A 20,402-nucleotide genomic window follows, 5' to 3' on the forward strand; every position below is an offset into this window, starting at 1 on the left:
CTGTATCTGAAATGTCAGATTTAGAGAGACACTTTGTTAAGCATTGTTGTGACATGTTGTGAACATCCGAATACTACTACTGTACTAACGATACTGTATTTCTATTATCTTCTTCCCACCATGCACGGAACTACTGTACACTGAGCCAAATGCAGTTTGTTGGGTGTAAGAAATGCAAAATTCATGAAAGAGAGGAATAAATTGGCACCACACACCGCCAAATACAGTACATTGGCAATGTACACCGCCAGAGTGAGTGTCATTCTAATCTACTGTATTCACTAATTATTGTACAATACAGTACGGTATGTACAGTATTTACAGTATATACTGTAGTTGACTTTGTATTGATTGAATTACTGTACTGTACAGTATGCTAATATACTGTATATTAGTGTACTGTAGGTCACTGGACAGGAATCCTATTGAATTAGTCTGGGCACAGTTGAAGAGGTTCATCAGGTGTGATGTGAAACCAAAAAATAAACAACCACTTTGGCTGGGATAAAGATGCACTGTAATACACTAAATGAACAACAACAAATACTGTACAGTAATAATAAATATTTTTTACAAAGAACGATAAAAGTAGTCAAACAGGGTGTTTGCCAATGACATTAGTCTTCGGAGTTCTGTGAAAATAAAAAACAATGTACTGTATTAGAACAGTAATACAGCTTGAGTACTGTACAGATACAGATAAGATACAGATAAGATCTAGATACAGATAAGGTTGAGAAACAGTGGTGAAATGAACCTTAACAAAAAATGTCTTACCGGGAGGAGGTGGATTGCCGGATTCTGGCTGTGGTGGGACTGCAAAAAACAAACAAAACATTTTTTGTCATTTCGGGATGTACAGTACATTTCTACAGTATTGTTAGTGTCACTCAGAGGGAATTTTGGGGTAGTAGTAAATCATAATACAGTATACAGTCCAGTAGAATACAGTACTGTACAATACTAGGCAACTCAATGGTGACAATCCTGAAAGTAGTTACAGTAGGTACAGCAAGTACAGTATACAGAACTTACCATACCCCCTACCTTCTAACCCACCTTTTCTGCAGCCTAACCCTAAAAACCCCTCCACAGTTTAGCCCTAACCCTCCATGCCATAGACTAACCTTAACCTCCACCAGCGATGCCTATACTTATCCATCCCTGGCGGTGACTAACCCAAACCCCTCTTCCCTGCAGCCTATCCCTAAACTCCCTCTTCTCCTTACACTGTAATACTAACCCTCACCAGTTATTGTAGCATCTACTGTCAATGTTAAACCCCCCCACCCCTGCAGCCTAACCCTAACCTGATCGCACCTGCCTCTTTTAAGTTAGTCTCCCCTAAAATGACTACTGTTTCCTCTGGCTTTCTCCACAAGTTTATCAACGGCTCACCCACACCTAGCAATGGTCCTGCTGGATTCTTTCAGGACAGTAAAGTTCTTACTGGACAGAGGTGTCCATACACAGTAATGTAGACTTTTCCTATACTTTACAGTATTTTTCTGTGTACAGTACATGTACAGCAATGTACAGTGCAGGAATGCTTACTTATTGACGGTACAGATGTGCCGGCATCATGAAGTGGGTGGTTAGGTGGTGGTAGTAGCGGGAGTGCTGGGGGGTCCTGGAGACCATGTTTGGCCCTCACCCTCCTGGAGGCCTGTCAATGGTGAAAAATAATAAAACACATTGGCCCCTGTACAGTAGTTACTGTATCGATCACATTGGCCACAGCATTCACATTGTCCCCAGGAGTGATTAAACATAAGCATTCACCCCCACATGGTTTAAATTTCACAAGGTGCACATCGCACCTGTGGCCTATTTCAGATCAGATCGTAGATGTACTGTAGATGTGCTGCATTTAGCACATCTACGAACAGTTCTACAATCAGTTTCACAGACGTACAGGAGGACGCCCAGCATGTCTGGCCCTACACCCCAGCATACAGTAGGTACAAAAGCATTGCATGGCTGCAAATATTGGGGTAGAAAAGCATAATACAGTATACAGCACATTAATACTTTGTACTGTAATTACAGATAGGAGAGGGCTACTGAGGCAGCTTGTCCCACCCTCCTCTTACTGTGCCTCCCTAAACCCTGCCATGAATAAACATACAGTACATATGAAATGTAACAAGAAAATCCCCACAATGCCCTACCACTCCCCACTGGAAAAAATACACAGTACTGTACATTACTAGGGCTACAGTATTTTGGAAGTCAAAATCCTAGGCAATGTTAGGGGTACTGTAGTTATACATGAATGGCAACCTTACAGTATTTACTGGATTTTTACCTGGTGAATGGCGAATACATTAAAATACTGTACTTTATCGCAGTAGATTTTAACATACAGTACTGTACTGTACTGGATTCAGCAAGCATTGCAGAAGTCTGAAGATTATTCCCACTTGATACTGTAAACAGCCATGAGGGATCTTAATACTGAAAGTTATTAATAATTACAGCACTGTACCTTGGAGGTCTACCTCTTCTACAGGCGTTGCTGTAAAAAAATAGTGCACTGTCAGTTTACTGTGCAGTACTGTACCTCGAACCCATGTGAACAAACACAATACAGTGAATGGATAGAGAAGGTAAAGGCGGGGCATGAGATACACTTTACAATAATCTACACTGCACATGTGGTGTTTTATTTAAATTACAGTAGAGAAGGTACTGTAGGTTTAGTTCTCTACCGTAGACCTCATGGGGCCCTAATCAAAATGCAGATTTAGGGCACCCCTCCCTCAAACAATCCAGCATCCCCAATACTGTACTTAAAATAACACTGTCCACCCAACCCCCTCCACTACACACCCACCTTTGTGGAATTTAAAATTATATGCAAAATTAATGTACTGTATGTTATACTGTACAAAATACTCCAGAAATGTCCTATAGTGTATAGTATAGTATAGTGGTTGGCCTCTTATGGCAAGCAGAGACCCGTGAGACCTACAGGACCTGAGCAGGTTAACTTGTGGTAAATCCTCCACTGTGTACTGTAGTGTAGAGACAGTGGAGGTCATTCCGAGTTGATCGCTCGCTAGCTGTTTTTAGCAGCCATGCAAACACTTTGCCGCCGCCCACTGGGGAGTGTATTTTAGCTTTGCAGGAGTGCGAACGCTTGTGCAGCCGCGCTCTGCAAAAACAGTTTGTGCAGTTTCAGAGTACAGTAGCTCTGAACTTACTCAGCCCTTGTGATCACTACAGCCTATTCGTGTCAGGATTGGATGTCATATACCCGCCCAGCGACCGGCCAGCCACGCCTGCATTTTCTCCGACATGCCTGCATTTTTCCAAACACTCCCTGAAAACGGTCAGTTGACACCCAGAAACGCCCCCTTCATGTCAGTCTTCTTGCGTTCTGCCGTGTGAATGGAATCGTCCATAGATTCCATTCAAACGGCATGGAACCGTCATACGACGTGCCTGCGCATTGCAGTGCATACGCATGCGCATAAAAGCAGATTTTTAGCCTGATCGCTACACAGTGAACAAATGCAGCTAGCGATAAACTCGGAATGACCACCAGTATTATTAAAAGTTAGAGACAGTACAGTCAGTAATGTACTGTACAGTACAGTACAGTAGTTCTTACATGGTAGTGGAGGAGTCTCAGGCCACTCCCCATCCTCAGATTCCTCCTCTGGTAGTATGGGGGAATGCACTGTGGATAAAGAAATGATTGTTCACTTTCTGAAATGATAGTAATACAGTACAGCATACAGAAATACTATACAATATCATACGGCAGCACATGTGAACACCAATAAAGTACAGTAAGAAGATTATTGATGCTGGAGCCCAAAATTCTGTGTACTGTAATGTAATGTGCTGTACCATGGAGTGCCCGAAGAACAAATCAATCACTAATACAAAAGACAAATCTGTGTTCTTCTACAGTACCTAATGTACTATACTGTAGCTACTGTATACTACTCTACTTTGAACAGCATGCGCAGAAAGGTGCAGTACTGTACAGTATCCATACAGAAAAACAGGGGAAGACCAGCAGTAAGATGGCTTGACAACTACAGTATTACTGTATGTTGTACAGTATCTACAGTACTACGTACAGTATACTATCACACTATCAACACTGAGCCGCTTCAGGGAAGATACAAATTTGCTTAGGGCAGCAATCCAGAGGGTCATCATACTGTAAATCATTATTAACAACAGAACATGATGTACAGTACAGTTCAGTACTTACAGCCTGGGAGAGGCCTGGTCCATACAGGAGGCAGTGCTGCTGCCACCTCCTCATCGGAGGAGCAGGATGCACAGTAAAGGGTTGGCTCCGGGGGCTCAGGGCTGCTCCAGCACTCGTAGCTGTCCGTGCTGGGGCCTGAAGGGCTGCTTGGCCCTGCTTCCTCCTGCTGAACTGTGGATCAAAAAATGGTAGCACAATTTTCAGTAAGACAGACCGGGGAGGGTGGGAGGAGATGAGGTTGCTGATACTGTATACTGTATAATAGGGAATAATTAGGTCTTTTGTGTAGAGGAGGGAGACACACACACACATTTTCAACACTTTAGAAATACAGTATACTGTATGCATACAGTTAGCCCTTATTAAAAAAACTCATACAGTAACAAAAACAAGTACTGTACTTACTATGGGGAGGGCTGTGCTTGCCTCTCCAGTGGAGGATGGGTGGACGGGTGATGGCGGGTCCTGGAGGGCACGGTGGGCCCTGGTCCGCCTTGAGGCCTGTCACTGTGGAAAAATAATAAAACATATTGGTCCCTGTACAGTAGTTACTGTATCAAACACATTGCCCACAGCATTAACACTGTCCCCCAGCAGTGATCAAACAGAAGCATTCATCCCCACAGGAATAAAGCACATTGGCCCCCCCACAGTAAGCAAACACATTGTTCCCTGTACTAAGCAAAAACAGCAGGCCCAGCAGTAACTTTTGGGGTAGTAAAGCATAACACAGTATACAGTACTTACCATACCCTCTACCTTTAACCCACATTTTCTGCAGCCTAACCCCAAAAACTCCTCCACAGCTTAGCCCTAACCCTCCCTGCCATAGACTATCCTTAACCTCCACCAGCGATGCCTAAACTTAACCAACCCTGGCGGTGACTTAGCCAAAGCCCTCTTCCCTGCAGCCTATTGACTTAGCTTACTTATTGAGGGTCCGGGAATGCCGGATGGTCGGGTTGTGGTGATGATGGTGGTGGTGGTGGTGGTGCAGGAGGTGGGAGCCAGAGGGTTTGGTGGGCCCTGGTCCGCCTGGAGGCCTGTCACTGTGGAAAAATAATAAAAATCATTGGCCCCTGTACAGTAGTCACTGTATCAAACCCCCCCCCCCACCCCCCACAGTAAGCAAACACATTGTTCCCATACTAAGCAAAAACAGCAGGCCCGGCAGTAACGTAGCATCTACTGTCAAGGTGAAACCCTCTGCCCCTGTACTTACCTGGCAAGGGAGGGAGGGTGCCACTGGGGCCCTCCAGAGGATCAGCTCCCTGGCTAGATGGGTGGAGGCGGGGCCTACGTTCTGTGAAAAAGAAACATTATTTAAAATCCCTACCAAATTGTCACCCCCCTCCCAAAAAAATTATACTATAAATACAGTATGCACCCTAATTATACAGTAATTAATCATTAACATTTTTTTTAAAAAAATCAAAGGATACGGTCCATATGCCATCTGAGGGATTTCCAGCAAATGGTAAACAGATGCCAGAATCACAACTGTAGGACGACATGTTCTACTGTAGGTCGACAGGTCAGAAGGTCAACATTAGTTTTTCAAATTTTTTTATTTTTTGAAAACCTTTTCATGCAGTACTTTACGATCCACGTGGACTACAATTGGGAATGGAAACCTGTGGCAAGTGCAGCGGTAGCGGAGGGAGGAACCTTGCACGAAACATGGCGAGCAAAGTGAACCATCCAAGGGGGCTCGGTGCACTACTTGGGGTTCTCGGTCACTACTGTATATGGAGGAAACCACACCAAATAAACATCAAAAACTCATGTCTACCATCTCACCTATCGACACAGATCGTGTCGACCTGCAGACCCTGTCATCCTAGAAACCCTGTCGCCCTACAGTACTTAGTGTCGACCAATAGTGGTCGACTTAGACACTGTCGTCCTACAGTGGTTACTGTCGATCTTCCATACAGTACCAGACCCCTTGAGCAAGCCCTGTACTTACTGTACTTGTAATAATAATAATAATAATAATAATAATAATATACTGACTCGGCTGCAGTACTGTACAGTAATACTTTTTAGTATACTGTACTGTAGTACATAAAAATGTAATGACAGTAATAAAAAAATCACTGTACTGTACCTCTAGCGACTTTGGCCCTCAATAGTTGCAGCCTCTGTGGTTCCCGTCTAACCAGGTCACTCCATCTCCTCTGGAGAGCCGGGATACCTCTCTCCCTGTGCAGTCTAGACAGGATCTCCTGTCTGGCACATTCATATGCTGCCAATTTCTCAGCATTATTGGCCAGGGGCCTGCAAATATGCCGCACAAGAATCCTTACTATTGAACCTTCTTGCCCTGTGTGCCATTTTGTCACAGAGGTAATAATAATGGCGCCACCTGCCCGATCACGCTAGCTGTGGATATTGTCCTTACAGTGTGTACAAATTGCCGGTTAGCATTAGCGTAAGCAGCTAGCTTTTTTTTTTTAAAGCACCAAGATACAACACATGACATATATACCCAGAGGGCCTGCCTCTACCATGGTCAGCTGTGGCCTAACTAGAACAGCGGCCACCTGCAAGGCTTGAAGAACCGGGTTCGATGCGGAGTTCGGAACCCATTTATTAATTTATTTATTTATTCTTTTTTAATACAATAAAGTTATTTGGTGTTTTAAGTATCTACTTCTCGTTATATAAAAAAAAGTCTGCTTCTACTAAATACAAGGCCACGTTGTAGCCCTGTTTACGCTATTCATCTAGTCGTTACATTGTGTACAAAATGATGGATAATATTAGCATAAGCAGCAATCCTATTTCGGACTAGCTTTGTGTCTCTTGTTTCAAATGGGCAGAAATATTGAATGCAAAGTGCAACTGGGTACCTACAGTATCTCATGAATGCACAGTATGACTACCAGATGGTCTCCAGGCACACTGCCGCCCGATCACGCTAGCTATGGATATTGTCGTTACAGTGTGTACAAATTGCAGGATCACATTAGCATAAACAGCATTTCTATTTCAGACATCCTTTCTGGTCTATTTGTTTCAAATGGGCAGAAATATTGAATGCAAAGTGCAACTGGGAACCTACAGTATCTCATTAATGCACAGTATGACTACCAGGTGGCCTCCAGGCACACTGCCGCCCGATCACGCTAGCTATGGATATTGTCATTACAGTGTGTACAAATTGCAGCATCACATTAGCATAAACAGCATTTCTATTTCAGACATCCTTTCTGGTCTATTTGTTTCAAATGGGCAGAAATATTGAATGCAAAGTGCAACTGGGAACCTACAGTATCTCATTAATGCACAGTATGACTACCAGATGGTCTCCATGCACACTGCCGTCCGATCACACTAGGTATGGATATTGGCCCTCATTCCGAGTTGTTCGCTCGCTAGCCGCTTTTCGCAGCAGTGCACACGCTAAGCCGCCGCCCTCTGGGAGTGAATCTTAGCTTAGCAGAATTGCGAATGAAAGTTTCGTAAAATTGCGAATAGAAATTTCTTAGCAGTTTCTGAGTAGCTCAACACTTACTCTGCCACTGCGATCAGTTCAATCAGTTTCGTTCCTGGTTTGAGGTCACAAACACACCCAGCGTTCGCTCAGACACTCCCCCGTTTCTCCAGCCACTCCCGCGTTTTTCCCAGAAACGGCAGCATTTTTTCACACACTCCCATAAAACGGCCAGTTTCCGCCCAGAAACACCCACTTCCTGTCAATCACACTCCGATCACCAGAACGAAGAAAAAACCTCGTAATGCCATGAGTAAAATACCAAACTTCTTAGCAAATTGACTTGGCGCAGCCGCAGTGCGAACATTGCGCATTCGCAGTTAGCGGAAAATCGCACCGATGCGAAGGAAAATAATGAGCGAACAACTCGGAATGAGGGCCATTGTCATTACAGTGTGTACAAATTGCCGGTTAGCATTAGCATAAGCAGCAATCCTATATCGGACTAGCTTTTTTTTTTTTTTTTTTGAAAGCAGTCAGATATAACACATCACATACAGTATACACCCGGAGGGCCACTGGGTCCATGTTTCCCTATTCAGTATATTATATTTTAAAAAGGTGCTTGCTGATACCAGAGATATCGGTGGCCTAGTGGTTAGAGTAAGGCACGTGCATTGCGTGCTCCCTGGGTTCGATCCCTGGTTGGAGCACACACCTTATTTATTTATCCTACTATCTGTCTGGTGCATCCAGCGTCATGCGTCATGCTAGGGCAGGCATGTCCAAACTGCGGCCCTCCAGCTGTTGAGAAACTACACATCCCAGCATGCCCTGACACAGCTTTAGCATTCTCTGACAGCAAAACTGTGTCAGGGCATGCTGGGATATGTAGTTTCACAACAGCTGGAGGGCCACAGTTTGGACATGCCTGTGCTAGGGACTTCAGTAGGAAAAATGGCGACCCACGGAAGCCCATATCTAAGCAGGGAGCGCCTCATCCTATTGAGGTGGAGGGACCGGCCATTCACCAACAATCATGAGAAGCGGCGGGCTTATAACCGAGCCCACCGTGAAATTATGTTTAAATACCAAAAGTCACGTTCTATACGGTCACTCCAGCGGAGGTGGAGTGACTTGGTCTCCAGACAGCTGAGGAAGCAGGAGTTGCTGCGACTGTCTCTGATAATGAGTAAGTACAGTCCAGTACTGCGCTTTATTATTGTTTAGTACAGTACACAGGGCCAGATTAACAATGGGATGGATGGAGCTACAGCCCCAGGCCTACACATCAAAATAGGCCCATCATCATGGCAGCATGATGATCACTAGCCACCACCTGTACACATGGTCTGCCAAAAAGCATAACTAATAGGCCCAATTCACACTACAGTACTGTATATGGGTTTTGTCTTTACAGTGTGTACTGATGCAGTACGTGTCATTTCTTAGCATAAACACCGTGGGGGCATACTGTATCTGGCACTGTGGGGGCATACCATGTGTAGCTGCCACTGCTGGGGGGCATATCATGTCTATCTGGCACTGCACTACTGTAGGCATTGTTTGTAAGGCCCAATTCACACTACAGTACTGTGTATGGATTTTGTCTTTACAGTGTGTACTGATGCAGTACGTGTCATTTCTTAGCATAAACACTGTGGGGGCATACTGTATCTGGCACTGTGGGGGCATACCATGTGTAGCTGGCACTGCTGGGGGGCATATCATGTCTATCTGGCACTGCACTACTGTAGGCATTGTTTGTAAGGCCCAATTCACACTACAGTACTGTATATGGATTTTGTCTTTACAGTGTGTACTGATGCAGTACGTGTCATTTCTTAGCATAAACACCGTGGGGGAATACTGTATCTGGCACTGTGGGGGCATACCACGTGTAGCTGGCACTGCAGGGGGGCATTTCATGTCTATCTGGCATTGCACTACTGTAGGCATTGTTTGTAAGGCCCAATTCACACTACAGTACTGTATATGAATTTTGTCTTTACAGTGTGTACTGATGCAGTACGTGTCATTTCTTAGCATAAACACTGTGGGGGCATACTGTATCTGGCACTGTGGGGGCATACCATGTGTAGCTGGCATTGCTGGGGGGCATATCATGTCTATCTGGCATTGCACTACTGTAGGCATTGTTTGTAAGGCCCAATTCACACTACAGTACTGTATATGGATTTTGTCTTTACAGTGTGTACTGATGCAGTACGTGTCATTTCTTAGCATAAATACCATGGGGGCATACTGTATCTGGCACTGTGGGGGCATACCATGTGTAGCTGGCACTGCTGGGGGGCATATCATGTCTATCTGGCACTGCACTACTGTAGGCATTGTTTGTAAGGAACACTACTGTGGCTGTTATGTGTAAGGCTTCAAATTGTGTGCGTAGAGGCGGTGTGAAAATATATTTACAGTTTGATAATATGAAATTACTGTTACAGTATTCAGTACTGTATGTGCAGGGCTGTGTCTAAGGGCACTGTAATTATTTTTTGTACCCAGAACTTCGGAGGATAATACAGGACCGAGCCCGGCGACATGGCTTTACAGCCATACCAGGCACAAGCACAGCAACCAGTAAGTCCTGTACTCTCTTTATTGTGTCCTTTTTTTTGTTTTCATTTAAAGTAAAACGTTAAAGGTAGGGGGTATGGTAAGTACTGTATACTGTGCTATGCTTTACTACCCCAAAAGATACTGCTGGGCCTTCTGATTTTGCTTAGTACGGGGAACAATGTGTTTGCTTACTGTGGGGGGGCCAATGTGCTTTATTCCTGTGGAGGTGAATGCTTCTGTTTGATCACTACTGGGGACAGTGTTAATGCTGTGGGCAATGTGTTTGATACAGTAACTATTGTACAGGGCCAATGATTTTTATTATTTTTCCACAGTGACAGACCTCCAGGCGGACCAGGGCCCACCAAGCCCTCCGGCTCCCACCTCCACCACCACCACCACCACCACCACTCCACCTTCCAGCATTCCCGGACCCTCAATGAGTAAGCTTAGTCAATAGGCTGCAGGGAAGAGGGCTTTGGCTAAGTCACCTCCAGGGATGGTTAAGTTTAGGCATCGCTGGTGGAGGTTAAGGATAGTCTATGGCAGGGAGGGTTAGGGATAAGCTGTGGAGGAGTTTTTGGGGTTAGGCCGCAGAAAAGGTAGGTTAAAGGTAGGGGGTATGGTAAGTACTGTATACTGTGTTATGCTTTACTACCCCAAAAGTTACTGCCGGGCCTGCTGTTTTTGCTTAGTAAAGGGAACAATGTGTTTGCTTACTGTGGGGGGGCCAATGTGCTTTATTCCTGTGGTGGTGAATGCTTTTGTTTGATCACTGCTGGGGACAATGTTAATGCTGTGGGCAATGTGTTTGATACAGTAACTACTGTACAGGGACCAATGGTTTTTATTAATTTTCCACAGTGACAGGCCTCCAGGCGTACCTGGGAACACTGCGCCCTCCGGCTCCCACCTCCTCCACCTCCACCACCACCACCACCACTCCACCTTCCAGCATTCCCGGACCCTCAATGAGTAAGCTAAGTCAATAGGCTGCAGGAAAGAGGGCTTTGGCTAAGTCACCTCCAGGGATGGTTAGGTTTAGGCATCGCTGGTGGAGGTTAAGGATAGTCTATGGCAGGGATGGTTAGGGCTAAGCTGTGGAGGAGTTTTTGGGGTTAGGCTGCAGAAAAGGTGGGTTAAAGGTTAGGGGTATGGTAAGTGATAAAGCTAAATATTTATCTTATATAAAACCCTTTATGAGGTCTAAGAACACTGTACGCTATTTACGTATGGAGTACCGTAAGGGTACGCTCGTTGCGTAACAATCGCTTAGCCGTGGTCGAGACGCTCAAGTGTCACGTTCGCTCACGGCAAAGAGATCACAGGCAGGCACGCTATTGGCTGCCGACTAACGTAATGGTTCACTATAGCGTAACGGACGCTGTATCGGGAGCGGGCTGCTCGAGCGATACAGACGCTCACGAGAATACGCTGTTGGTATCGGGCACACTTATAGGTGAGCGACTACCGTAATGCTACGCTATCAGCGTAGCGGACGCTCGAGACCACGAGGAGATCACGAGCGGCGCAGACGCTCACAATGTTAAACCTTTATATCTAAACCATAAACAATGTACTATGCTGTAAAACCTTTGTGTAGAGATAGGGTGTAGATGCAACACAGTGTAACCTTATTAACTTAAAAGCTGTTTGAGCGTCACCGACGCTCTGAGAATACTTAACACTATAAGAAATACACAGATACCGTGCTTAGGGTCCAACGCCTAATATATATATATTATTAATGTTATACTTGCAAAAGAAATAATACAATACAAGTCATACACTACAATATAACATAGACTACCTAACCAGATAACTACACATGAAATACAATACAATACTATTACGTTTAAGAGAATACGAGAGAAAGAGAAGAGAGAGAGAGAGAGAGAGAGAGAGATATGGCCCACAACAACAAGAAAGACAATATGATTGCGGAGAAAACTTACGCACAAAGGAAATGATCGCATGCGCCTCTGGACATCCAGCTCCCGATTTTCAGCAATGATAACCGTTGAAGAGTGAAGAGTTGGATGTGATCGGCTCGTCTATTTATGCCCCACACACAATACAATTCAATGGTCCCTACAATCTCATTGTTCATTGGACACAGGAATTCCTCCTCGCATTATAACAAAAGGTCATAGGTTGATTCATACAGGTGGGCTGTGACTATTTCCAACAGCTCAGGTGGGAGGGAAACTGGGTTTCCCGCCGCATGGATAATTAAGTGCAAATAATAGTAAATGGACATAAACTTCTTATGTCCATAATTACTCGCACGAGCGATTAATCCGCTTCAAACCAACACCGGAATATTGCTAATTAGATACTCTTCCGATGGATACTAAACACCACTGTATTACTCCTGTCTGACCCTTCGTATCAAACAAAGGGGGATTTCTCTGTTCATGAACATTCTACATTAACCAAACTTTCAGAATCTATCAAAGGGACCATGATCTACAAAATACATTATATAGTGAAAATATGTAACGATTGAGTCGCACGCTACGAATACATGAACTCTACCGTAAATGCACATACCGCGCGCCCGCGGGTGCCCGCAACAGCGAGTATGCGCACTCACGGGAGAGCGCACGCATGCGCAGCGCAGACCTGTATGAGGTGCAAATATGGCAGTGTGCATCGTGATATTTTTCTGACTTTGACAGTCCACCCTTTGGCAGTCAACAATAACTGCCACCTTCTAAAACATTTCAAAAAGAGAAAAATATATGTCAGGGGTTAATACATTTACATGGTTGGGTAGGGGAGGAGAGGTGAAGGTAGGAAAAGGGTATGACCTAGTGAGATAGCAGAAGCATGTGTGTATGAATCCGTGCTTGGGGGTCATGTATCATCGTGCCGTACGTGTTTTAAATCAAGCTTCGAGGTATTGCGAAGTATACATTTGAATTCCTTCTTATCCCGCGGTACGGGTCTGTGGATGGGCTGTCAAACTTTACCGAGCTCTTTTCGGAACAAAATGGGGAGCACATTTTAGTTGATGATACATGAATGGGGGAATATGTGATTGCTGATATCTGTGCCTGTATTCCCTATACTATGTGTGTAATTACCTGAAGGTTGTAGAGATGAAGAAAAGACATAATTACGGTAAATGCAGTGGTATTCTATGTCAGGTAAATGAACATTTGTCGGTTGAAGTCTTGTTCGGTGTCTGTTGAATGCAGTCTTCTTTGTGCTTTTGCCCATAAGGTGCGAGCAAAAGCTTTGTCAATGTCCATAGATTTACAAAAGTGTTGGGCTAGCGTAATTTTAAAATTTCTAGGGAAACTGGGGATCTATGGCAAAGTTCATCAAAAATCTGTGTATCAGGTTGTCAAAACTTCTTCTTTAATCCATCTGTTGTCTGTATATCGGCTCATCAAATTCCTCGTCCAAGTGGGTCTTTTTACCTTGGAGAAAACGGAAAAACAGGTGAAAGAAACGGACCGTAGAAATCGCATTTTCATCACATCATTGTTTCTACATTTGGGTCATAAATCAAATCCATTGGAATTACAATTTCCTCACTCCTTAAACTCATCACCCTTGTACTTCGTTTGCACTTCGTTAAAGCCTGACCGCATCTAAATATCAAGCCAATCGTTATGATAACACCTAAGATACATAGGAGAAACTTCCCTACATCCATTATGACTCCTTGAGCCCATTCTCCTAAACCGGAGAACCAATTTCGCGGGTTCAACCATGACACCCAACCAGTCAGCTCATTGCTCACAGCAGCAAGGGTGAGATTGTGTCTCCTGCGAAATTCCCACTTCAGTTGGAGAATATCGTCCATCTTTTGGTCTATGACCTCGACCGGGTCCTCGGTACTATTTGTAATATATGTGCAACATTTCACGCCGTACTGCGTTGCCAGTGTGACACAATATCCACCTGTTACTGCTGTGAGATAATTGAGAATCATTCTATGCTGAACTAGTTCTGTTTTATAAGCTTGAAGTTCTCTTCCAGTATACCTAAACGTGTCATCATACATTTCTGTGATATTGTCTAACAAATTTGCGAGCGCAGATATGTATTTATAATTCAACACTCCTCTGGCGGTGCGAGTGAAATCTAACGCGATTAGAACCTGAATCCCGGTGGATTCATGGATCATGTCAGAGGCCGGATGCTCTGTTCTTTCTATCAGGTGCCGTTTAACTACGTGCTCGTAATGGGTGTGAGTATAAGGAGCTTGGGCAACACGGTGTATATCTTTCATTTTGGCATGTGATACAGTCATTACTTCAGGCAATACTTTTCCAATATAACACAATCCTTCAGAGTTTGGGGCAAGCCACTTATACGCCTTCCTCCCGCATATGAAATATGCATCATCGGGGAGAACATATGGGACGGAGTAGGACATAACCATATTACACATCTTCCATGTGAAATCTCCTAACCCTAATTCTCCCATCTGTCTAGTACACGTATCAGCTTGTACGATATGTGCACAGTATCCTGGTGATACCTCTCCAACTCTCGTAATCCTATTTCCTAGGGTATACCTATATCGTAAAGATTTTCCTCTACTGGCTATGTGGCGTATAAGCTCTGTATCTGTCGGCATTCTATCTGCTCTATATGAAAAGGTCATGGTTTGGTTACTCCATGACACCTCCCAATTTCCCGGCTTTCGGGGATTGGAAATGTTAAAACATATGAGGGATCTATCCACATGATATTGGTGGAGCTTCAAACTAGGAGGACTGGAGATATTAAACCTCCTGTCCACCGGCCTCCCACCACTTAGCTCAAGTACCTCCCCTATCGTTAAAGGAAATGGTACTAGTCCTGATTTGCTATGACCTTGAGGTACTTGAGAGCATACCCAACAATCTGTTTGATTTAACACACTACCCACTAAAGAGTGATAGTCACTCAAGGGATGCCGGTCCATGTGGATATTAAAACTGGATTGGCATTTCTTGATGCACCCATCCTCAACTACGTTGTCACAGAGCCTACAGATACAATTTTCTTCAGCTAACAATCCTTCACAATTCCTTCTATGGTCAATGCTATCGGATCGTTTTCTGATACTCGCCTTTGCTTGTTGATTATGTTGTTCTCGGAAAACTACGCCTCCACCTCTGTCATCAGAACCCATTCCAGAACCTCTCTCGAACTCCATGGTACTCTCGCCAGAACAGACTGCTCTGGTCAACATCATGGTCAATAGGAAAATCCGGATCACAGTCTCTTGGGGCAAGTCCATCTTATAGGAGGAAACGAAGAAGAATGAGGAGGGGGAAAAATAATTTGAGGGAGAGGGGATGGGAAGTGGAGAAAAACAATAAATGGGAACAGGGAATCGACAACTGCTTTTGATCTTGTGATTTTCAATGCTCAGGTGCCGCCTCAGTCCTCCTGGAACAGACACTCCAGTGATACAACTTCCTCTACCGTCTGTTCCTTATCACGGGACCTCTCTGGATCAGCAACCTTCTTACAATGGGACGAATGAACCCAAGTCTCTCTCTCGGCAACTTTCAATGCTGTAGTGCTAGTCAATAAGACTTGGTATGGTCCTTCCCATCTGTCAATAAGGCAACCTGAGCGTAGAAAATTCCGTATCATTACATAATCCCCAGGTTCAATGCCATGACAATTACTATCTGGTAAATCAGGAATCACTAACTTCAAATTATCATTTTGATTCCTTAGCTGTTTACTCATGTTAATCAAGTACTTTACAGTCACGTCATTGTTACACTTCAAATCATCCAGAGGGTTAATCATAACATGCGGTTGTCGACCAAACAAGATTTCAAAAGGAGACAGATTAAGAGGGGACCTGGGAGTGGTTCTGATGCTGTATAGTACAATGGGTAAAGCTTCTGGCCATGTCAATCCTGTTTCTGCCATAACTTTGCTCAGTTTATTTTTAATGGTGCTGTTCACTCTTTCCACCTTCGCACTCGCCTGTGGACGGTATGGAGTGTGCAGCTTGCTATCAATTCCCATCAACTTACACATTCCTTGAAAGACATCACCTGTAAAGTGGGTACCCCTATCACTTTCAATAATTCTAGGGATACCATATCTACATACAAATTCCTGCACAATTTTCTTAGCAGTAAACACATAGCGGTATTTGTGGCCGCAGGAAATGCTTCGACCCAATTTGAGAAAACATCTATACAAACAAGTACATATTTCAAATTTCGACAAGGGGGTAATTGAATGAAGTCAATCTGTATTACCTGGAAAGGGCCGCCTGCAGGTGGGATATGAGATGGTTCTGTTGGTATTGCCTTTCCGATGTTCTTTCTCAAACAGGTAAGGCATGACATTGCTCTCTTACTTGCATGAGATGAAAATCCTGGGGCGCACCAATATGCTCTTACCAACTTGCACATTCCCTCCTTGCCCAGATGAGTCAGCCCGTGTGCTGCCTCAGCTAAACATGGAAGATATGCTCTGGGGGCCACCGGTTTACCTTGTCCATCCGTCCAGAGTCCTGAGGACTCCTGGCCATATCCCTTTGGCTTCCAGACTGCCTTTTCCTGTGTGGAACACAAATTTTGCATCTCACACAACTTCTGTGTGTTGATGGTATTAAATACCATCAGTTGTGTGGTGTCTGTCTGTCTGGGTGTACCAGCTGCTAACTTAGCTGCTTCGTCTGCTCGGCTGTTACCAAGTGATACTGGGTCTTGGCTATATGTGTGTGCTTTACACTTGATAACAGCCACTCTGTCGGGTTCCTGTATCGCTGTTAGAAGCCTTTTGATGTGAGCTGCATGCGCTATCGGTGTACCAGCTGCCGTCATGAAATTTCTGAGGCGCCATAGGGCTCCGAAATCATGGACTACCCCGAATGCGTATCTAGAGTCGGTGTAGATATTGGCTGATTTGCCCTTAGCCAATTCACATGCTCTGGTTAGGGCGACCAGTTCAGCAACCTGGGCTGAGTGAGGTGGGCCTAGCGGTTCCGCTTCTATGGTGCCTTGGTCATCTACGACTGCATATCCAGTACACAAGTCTCCCGAGTCTGACTGTCTGTGACAACTACCGTCCATGTAGAAAGTTAGATCTACATCTTCCAGTGGGTTGTCACTGATGTCAGGCCTTGCGGTAAAATTTTGGGTCAAATATTCCATACAATCATGTGTGTCTTTCTTTGTGTTAAATTCTCCTTCCCCACCACTCTCATCCTCCACCCTGTGTGCCTGTCCAGGCACACCTGGGAGATATGTTGCAGGATTTAATGCACTGCATCTCCTTATGGTGATGTTTACGGGGGCCATTAGTGCCAATTCCCATCTTGTAAACCGCGCTGATGAGACGTGCCTGGTTTGGGCAGAATTTAGCAAGGCTGACACTGCATGTGGTGTATGAATTGTGAGGTTGTGACCTAGCACTACATCTTCGCTTTTCGTTACTAGCAATGCTATCGCAGCAACGCTTCGCAAGCATGTGGGGAGGGATCGCGCTACCGTGTCTAGCTGAGCGCTGTAGTATGCTACCGGCCTGCTGGCATCACCGTGCTTTTGGGTTAAGACGCCTGCCGCGCAACCAGCACTTTCTGTTCCGTACCGCTCAAAGGGTTTCCCATAGTCTGGCATACCTAATGCTGGTGCCTGCGTTAGGCACTGTTTAAGTCTCTCAAATGTCATCTCGGACTCGTCTGTATGCGAAATCTGATCAGGTTTGTTTGAGGAGACCATCTCCTGCAAAGGTAACGCTAGAATGGAAAATCCTGGGATCCAGTTACGGCAATACCCACACATTCCTAAAAATGTTCTGATCTGTTGCTGGGTTTTTGGCAGAGTCATGTCTCTAATTGCTTGGATTCTATCAGCGGTCAGGTGTCTCAGTCCTTGTGTTAGACAGTGTCCCAAATATTTTACCTTAGTTTGGCATAATTGCAACTTGTCTTTGGAAACCTTGTGTCCTGTGTCTGAAAGATGAAACAGGAGCTGTTTCGTATCCTTCAGGGATGCTTCCAATGAATCAGAACACAGTAGTAGATCATCCACGTACTGTATTAATACTGATCCACTCTCTGGTTGGAAAGACTGTAAACAATCATGCAAAGCCTGGGAAAAGATACTTGGACTGTCTATGAAACCTTGTGGTAATCGAGTCCATGTGTATTGGACTCCTCTGTATGTGAATGCAAACAAATATTGGCTGTCAGGGTGCAGAGGTACCGAAAAGAAAGCGGAGCAGAGGTCAATAACAGTGAAAAATTTCGCAGTGGGAGGGATTTGCATAAGGATGACAGCTGGATTTGGCACTACGGGGAACTGACTCTCAACTATTTTGTTAATCCCCCTTAGATCCTGCACTAGCCGGTAACCCCTCCCCCCACTCTTTTTCACAGGGAAGATGGGACTATTGGCAGTGCTGGACGTTCTTACCAGAATGCCCTGTTGTAGCAAGCGCTCTATTACGGGATACACTCCTAACTCCACCTCTGGCTTCAGAGGGTACTGTGGGATTTTTGGAGCTATCCTACCATCTTTTACTTGTACAACTACCGGAGCTACGTTTGCCATTAATCCAGTGTCCTGTCCATCTTTAGTCCAAAGTGACTCTGGTATCTGGGATGTCATTTCCTCTACTTGGGATGGAGTCCTATTTGTCATAATGGTATGTGACATTAATTTTGACGGGGAGTCTAACATGTCTCGCACTTCCTGAGCGTGATTCTCAGGTATGTCCAAGAATACACCTTCAGGAGTACAATAAATGACGCACCCCATTTTGCACAATAAGTCTCTTCCCAGGAGATTAGTCGGTGCCGATGCAGCCAGCAAAAAGGAATGCTTGGTATGTAACGGCCCTACTGTAATCTCGGCTGGTTTGCTAACAGGGTAGTGCTGGACTACTCCTGTTACTCCTATGGCTGGAATTGTCTTACCAGTGGTTCTCATGCCCACTGTCGAATTTATCACTGATTTGGCCGCCCCTGTGTCTACAAGAAAGTTTAATGATTTACCAGCTACATTGATTGCAATTTCTGGTTCACTCCCAAGACTTGCAATCAATTTTACTGGCTGCAGATTACAGGTATGGCCACACCCCTATTGGGTATGGTGACCTCCCTGAATCCCGCTGGCAGCAACTACTTGTGAAGGGGTTAAATGGGAACTACCAGTGGCTTGCCAGTCTCTGTTCGGGGGGTATCTTTTTGTTTCCCCTGTATGTGGCTCATAACTCCGTCTCTGCGGACCTTGCTCCCAATGTCGTGTGTCGTGTCGTTGTCTAGGGGGTTGGTATGATCTTTGCGAATTTTTCGCTCTACAGTCTCGTGCTATGTGTCCCTGTTTATGACAAAAATAACATGTTACCACCTTTGACTTACCCACAGGGTTTGGTGATATAAACACAGGCTGTTTTGTGGTCAGGGCCTGTATACTTACTGACATTAACTTATCACCTTGCGACTCCCTGTGTCTGGTGATATTCCGGTCGTGATCAATAGCAGCCTCTCTCAAAGTAGCCACCGACAGACCTCGCCAACATGGTTGTGTGGTCTGTACCCTAGTCTTTAATGCCTCTTTTAAACCATCCATTAGCACAGATACTGCTACTTCTTGATGATTTGCATTGGTCCTAATGTCCTCTATGCCAGTGTACTTTGCCATTTCTAATAATGCCCGGTGAAAATATTCTGCAGCTGTTTCTGACTCTTTTTGTTTAATGGAAAAAATTCTATTCCATTTGGCTACAGCTGGGAAATACTCCTTTAACTGTAAATTTATTCTTTTTACGTTATCTTTGTTGTACACATCTGTAAGAGGTACATCCTGATCCAGTCCACAGTCAGCTAAAAATTGAGCTGCGTCGACATTGGAGGGTAAACATGCCCTCAGCAATACCTGCCAATCTGTTATTGGGCTCTAAAGTGTTTCCTAGGTCTCTGATGTATTTTTGGCTAGCAACTAAGTCTTTTCTGGGGTCAGGGAATTCAGACACTATGGTCCTTAATTCCATTCGGGAAAACGGGCTGTACATGGCAATGTTCCTAACAGGAGTGACTCCTGAAGTGTCCGTTTTCCCATTTGGCACTACTATTACCTTAACAGGATTAAGTCTACTAACATCATTCTGTGTAGATTCTACAGCCTGTGGTGAAATAGTCTCAGCATAGTGTATGGTGCCGTACTTACC

General features: G+C 44.6%; 1 protein-coding gene across 4 annotated transcripts in view; it reads left to right on the forward strand.

The window, feature by feature from the left end:
• Window positions 1-20,402, forward strand: part of LOC134909702 (uncharacterized) — a 147,008-nt gene that overhangs the window by 118,520 nt on the left and 8,086 nt on the right. For 3 of the 4 annotated variants that reach the window (XM_063916882.1, XM_063916881.1, XM_063916879.1), the window contains 3 exons: window positions 10,197-10,271; window positions 10,586-10,693; window positions 11,115-11,225. In XM_063916882.1, coding sequence (XP_063772952.1) covers window position 10,271; window positions 10,586-10,693; window positions 11,115-11,225 — 220 coding nt within the window. In that variant the 5' untranslated portion in view covers window positions 10,197-10,270. Of the gene's footprint in view, window positions 1-90; window positions 253-10,196; window positions 10,272-10,585; window positions 10,694-11,114; window positions 11,226-20,402 lie in introns of those variants that run through there. The other variant, XM_063916880.1, reaches the window with a different exon arrangement.

The sequence above is a fragment of the Pseudophryne corroboree genome, chromosome 4, assembly GCF_028390025.1.
Source record: "Pseudophryne corroboree isolate aPseCor3 chromosome 4, aPseCor3.hap2, whole genome shotgun sequence".
In the NCBI taxonomy this organism is placed as follows: Eukaryota; Metazoa; Chordata; class Amphibia; order Anura; family Myobatrachidae; genus Pseudophryne; species Pseudophryne corroboree.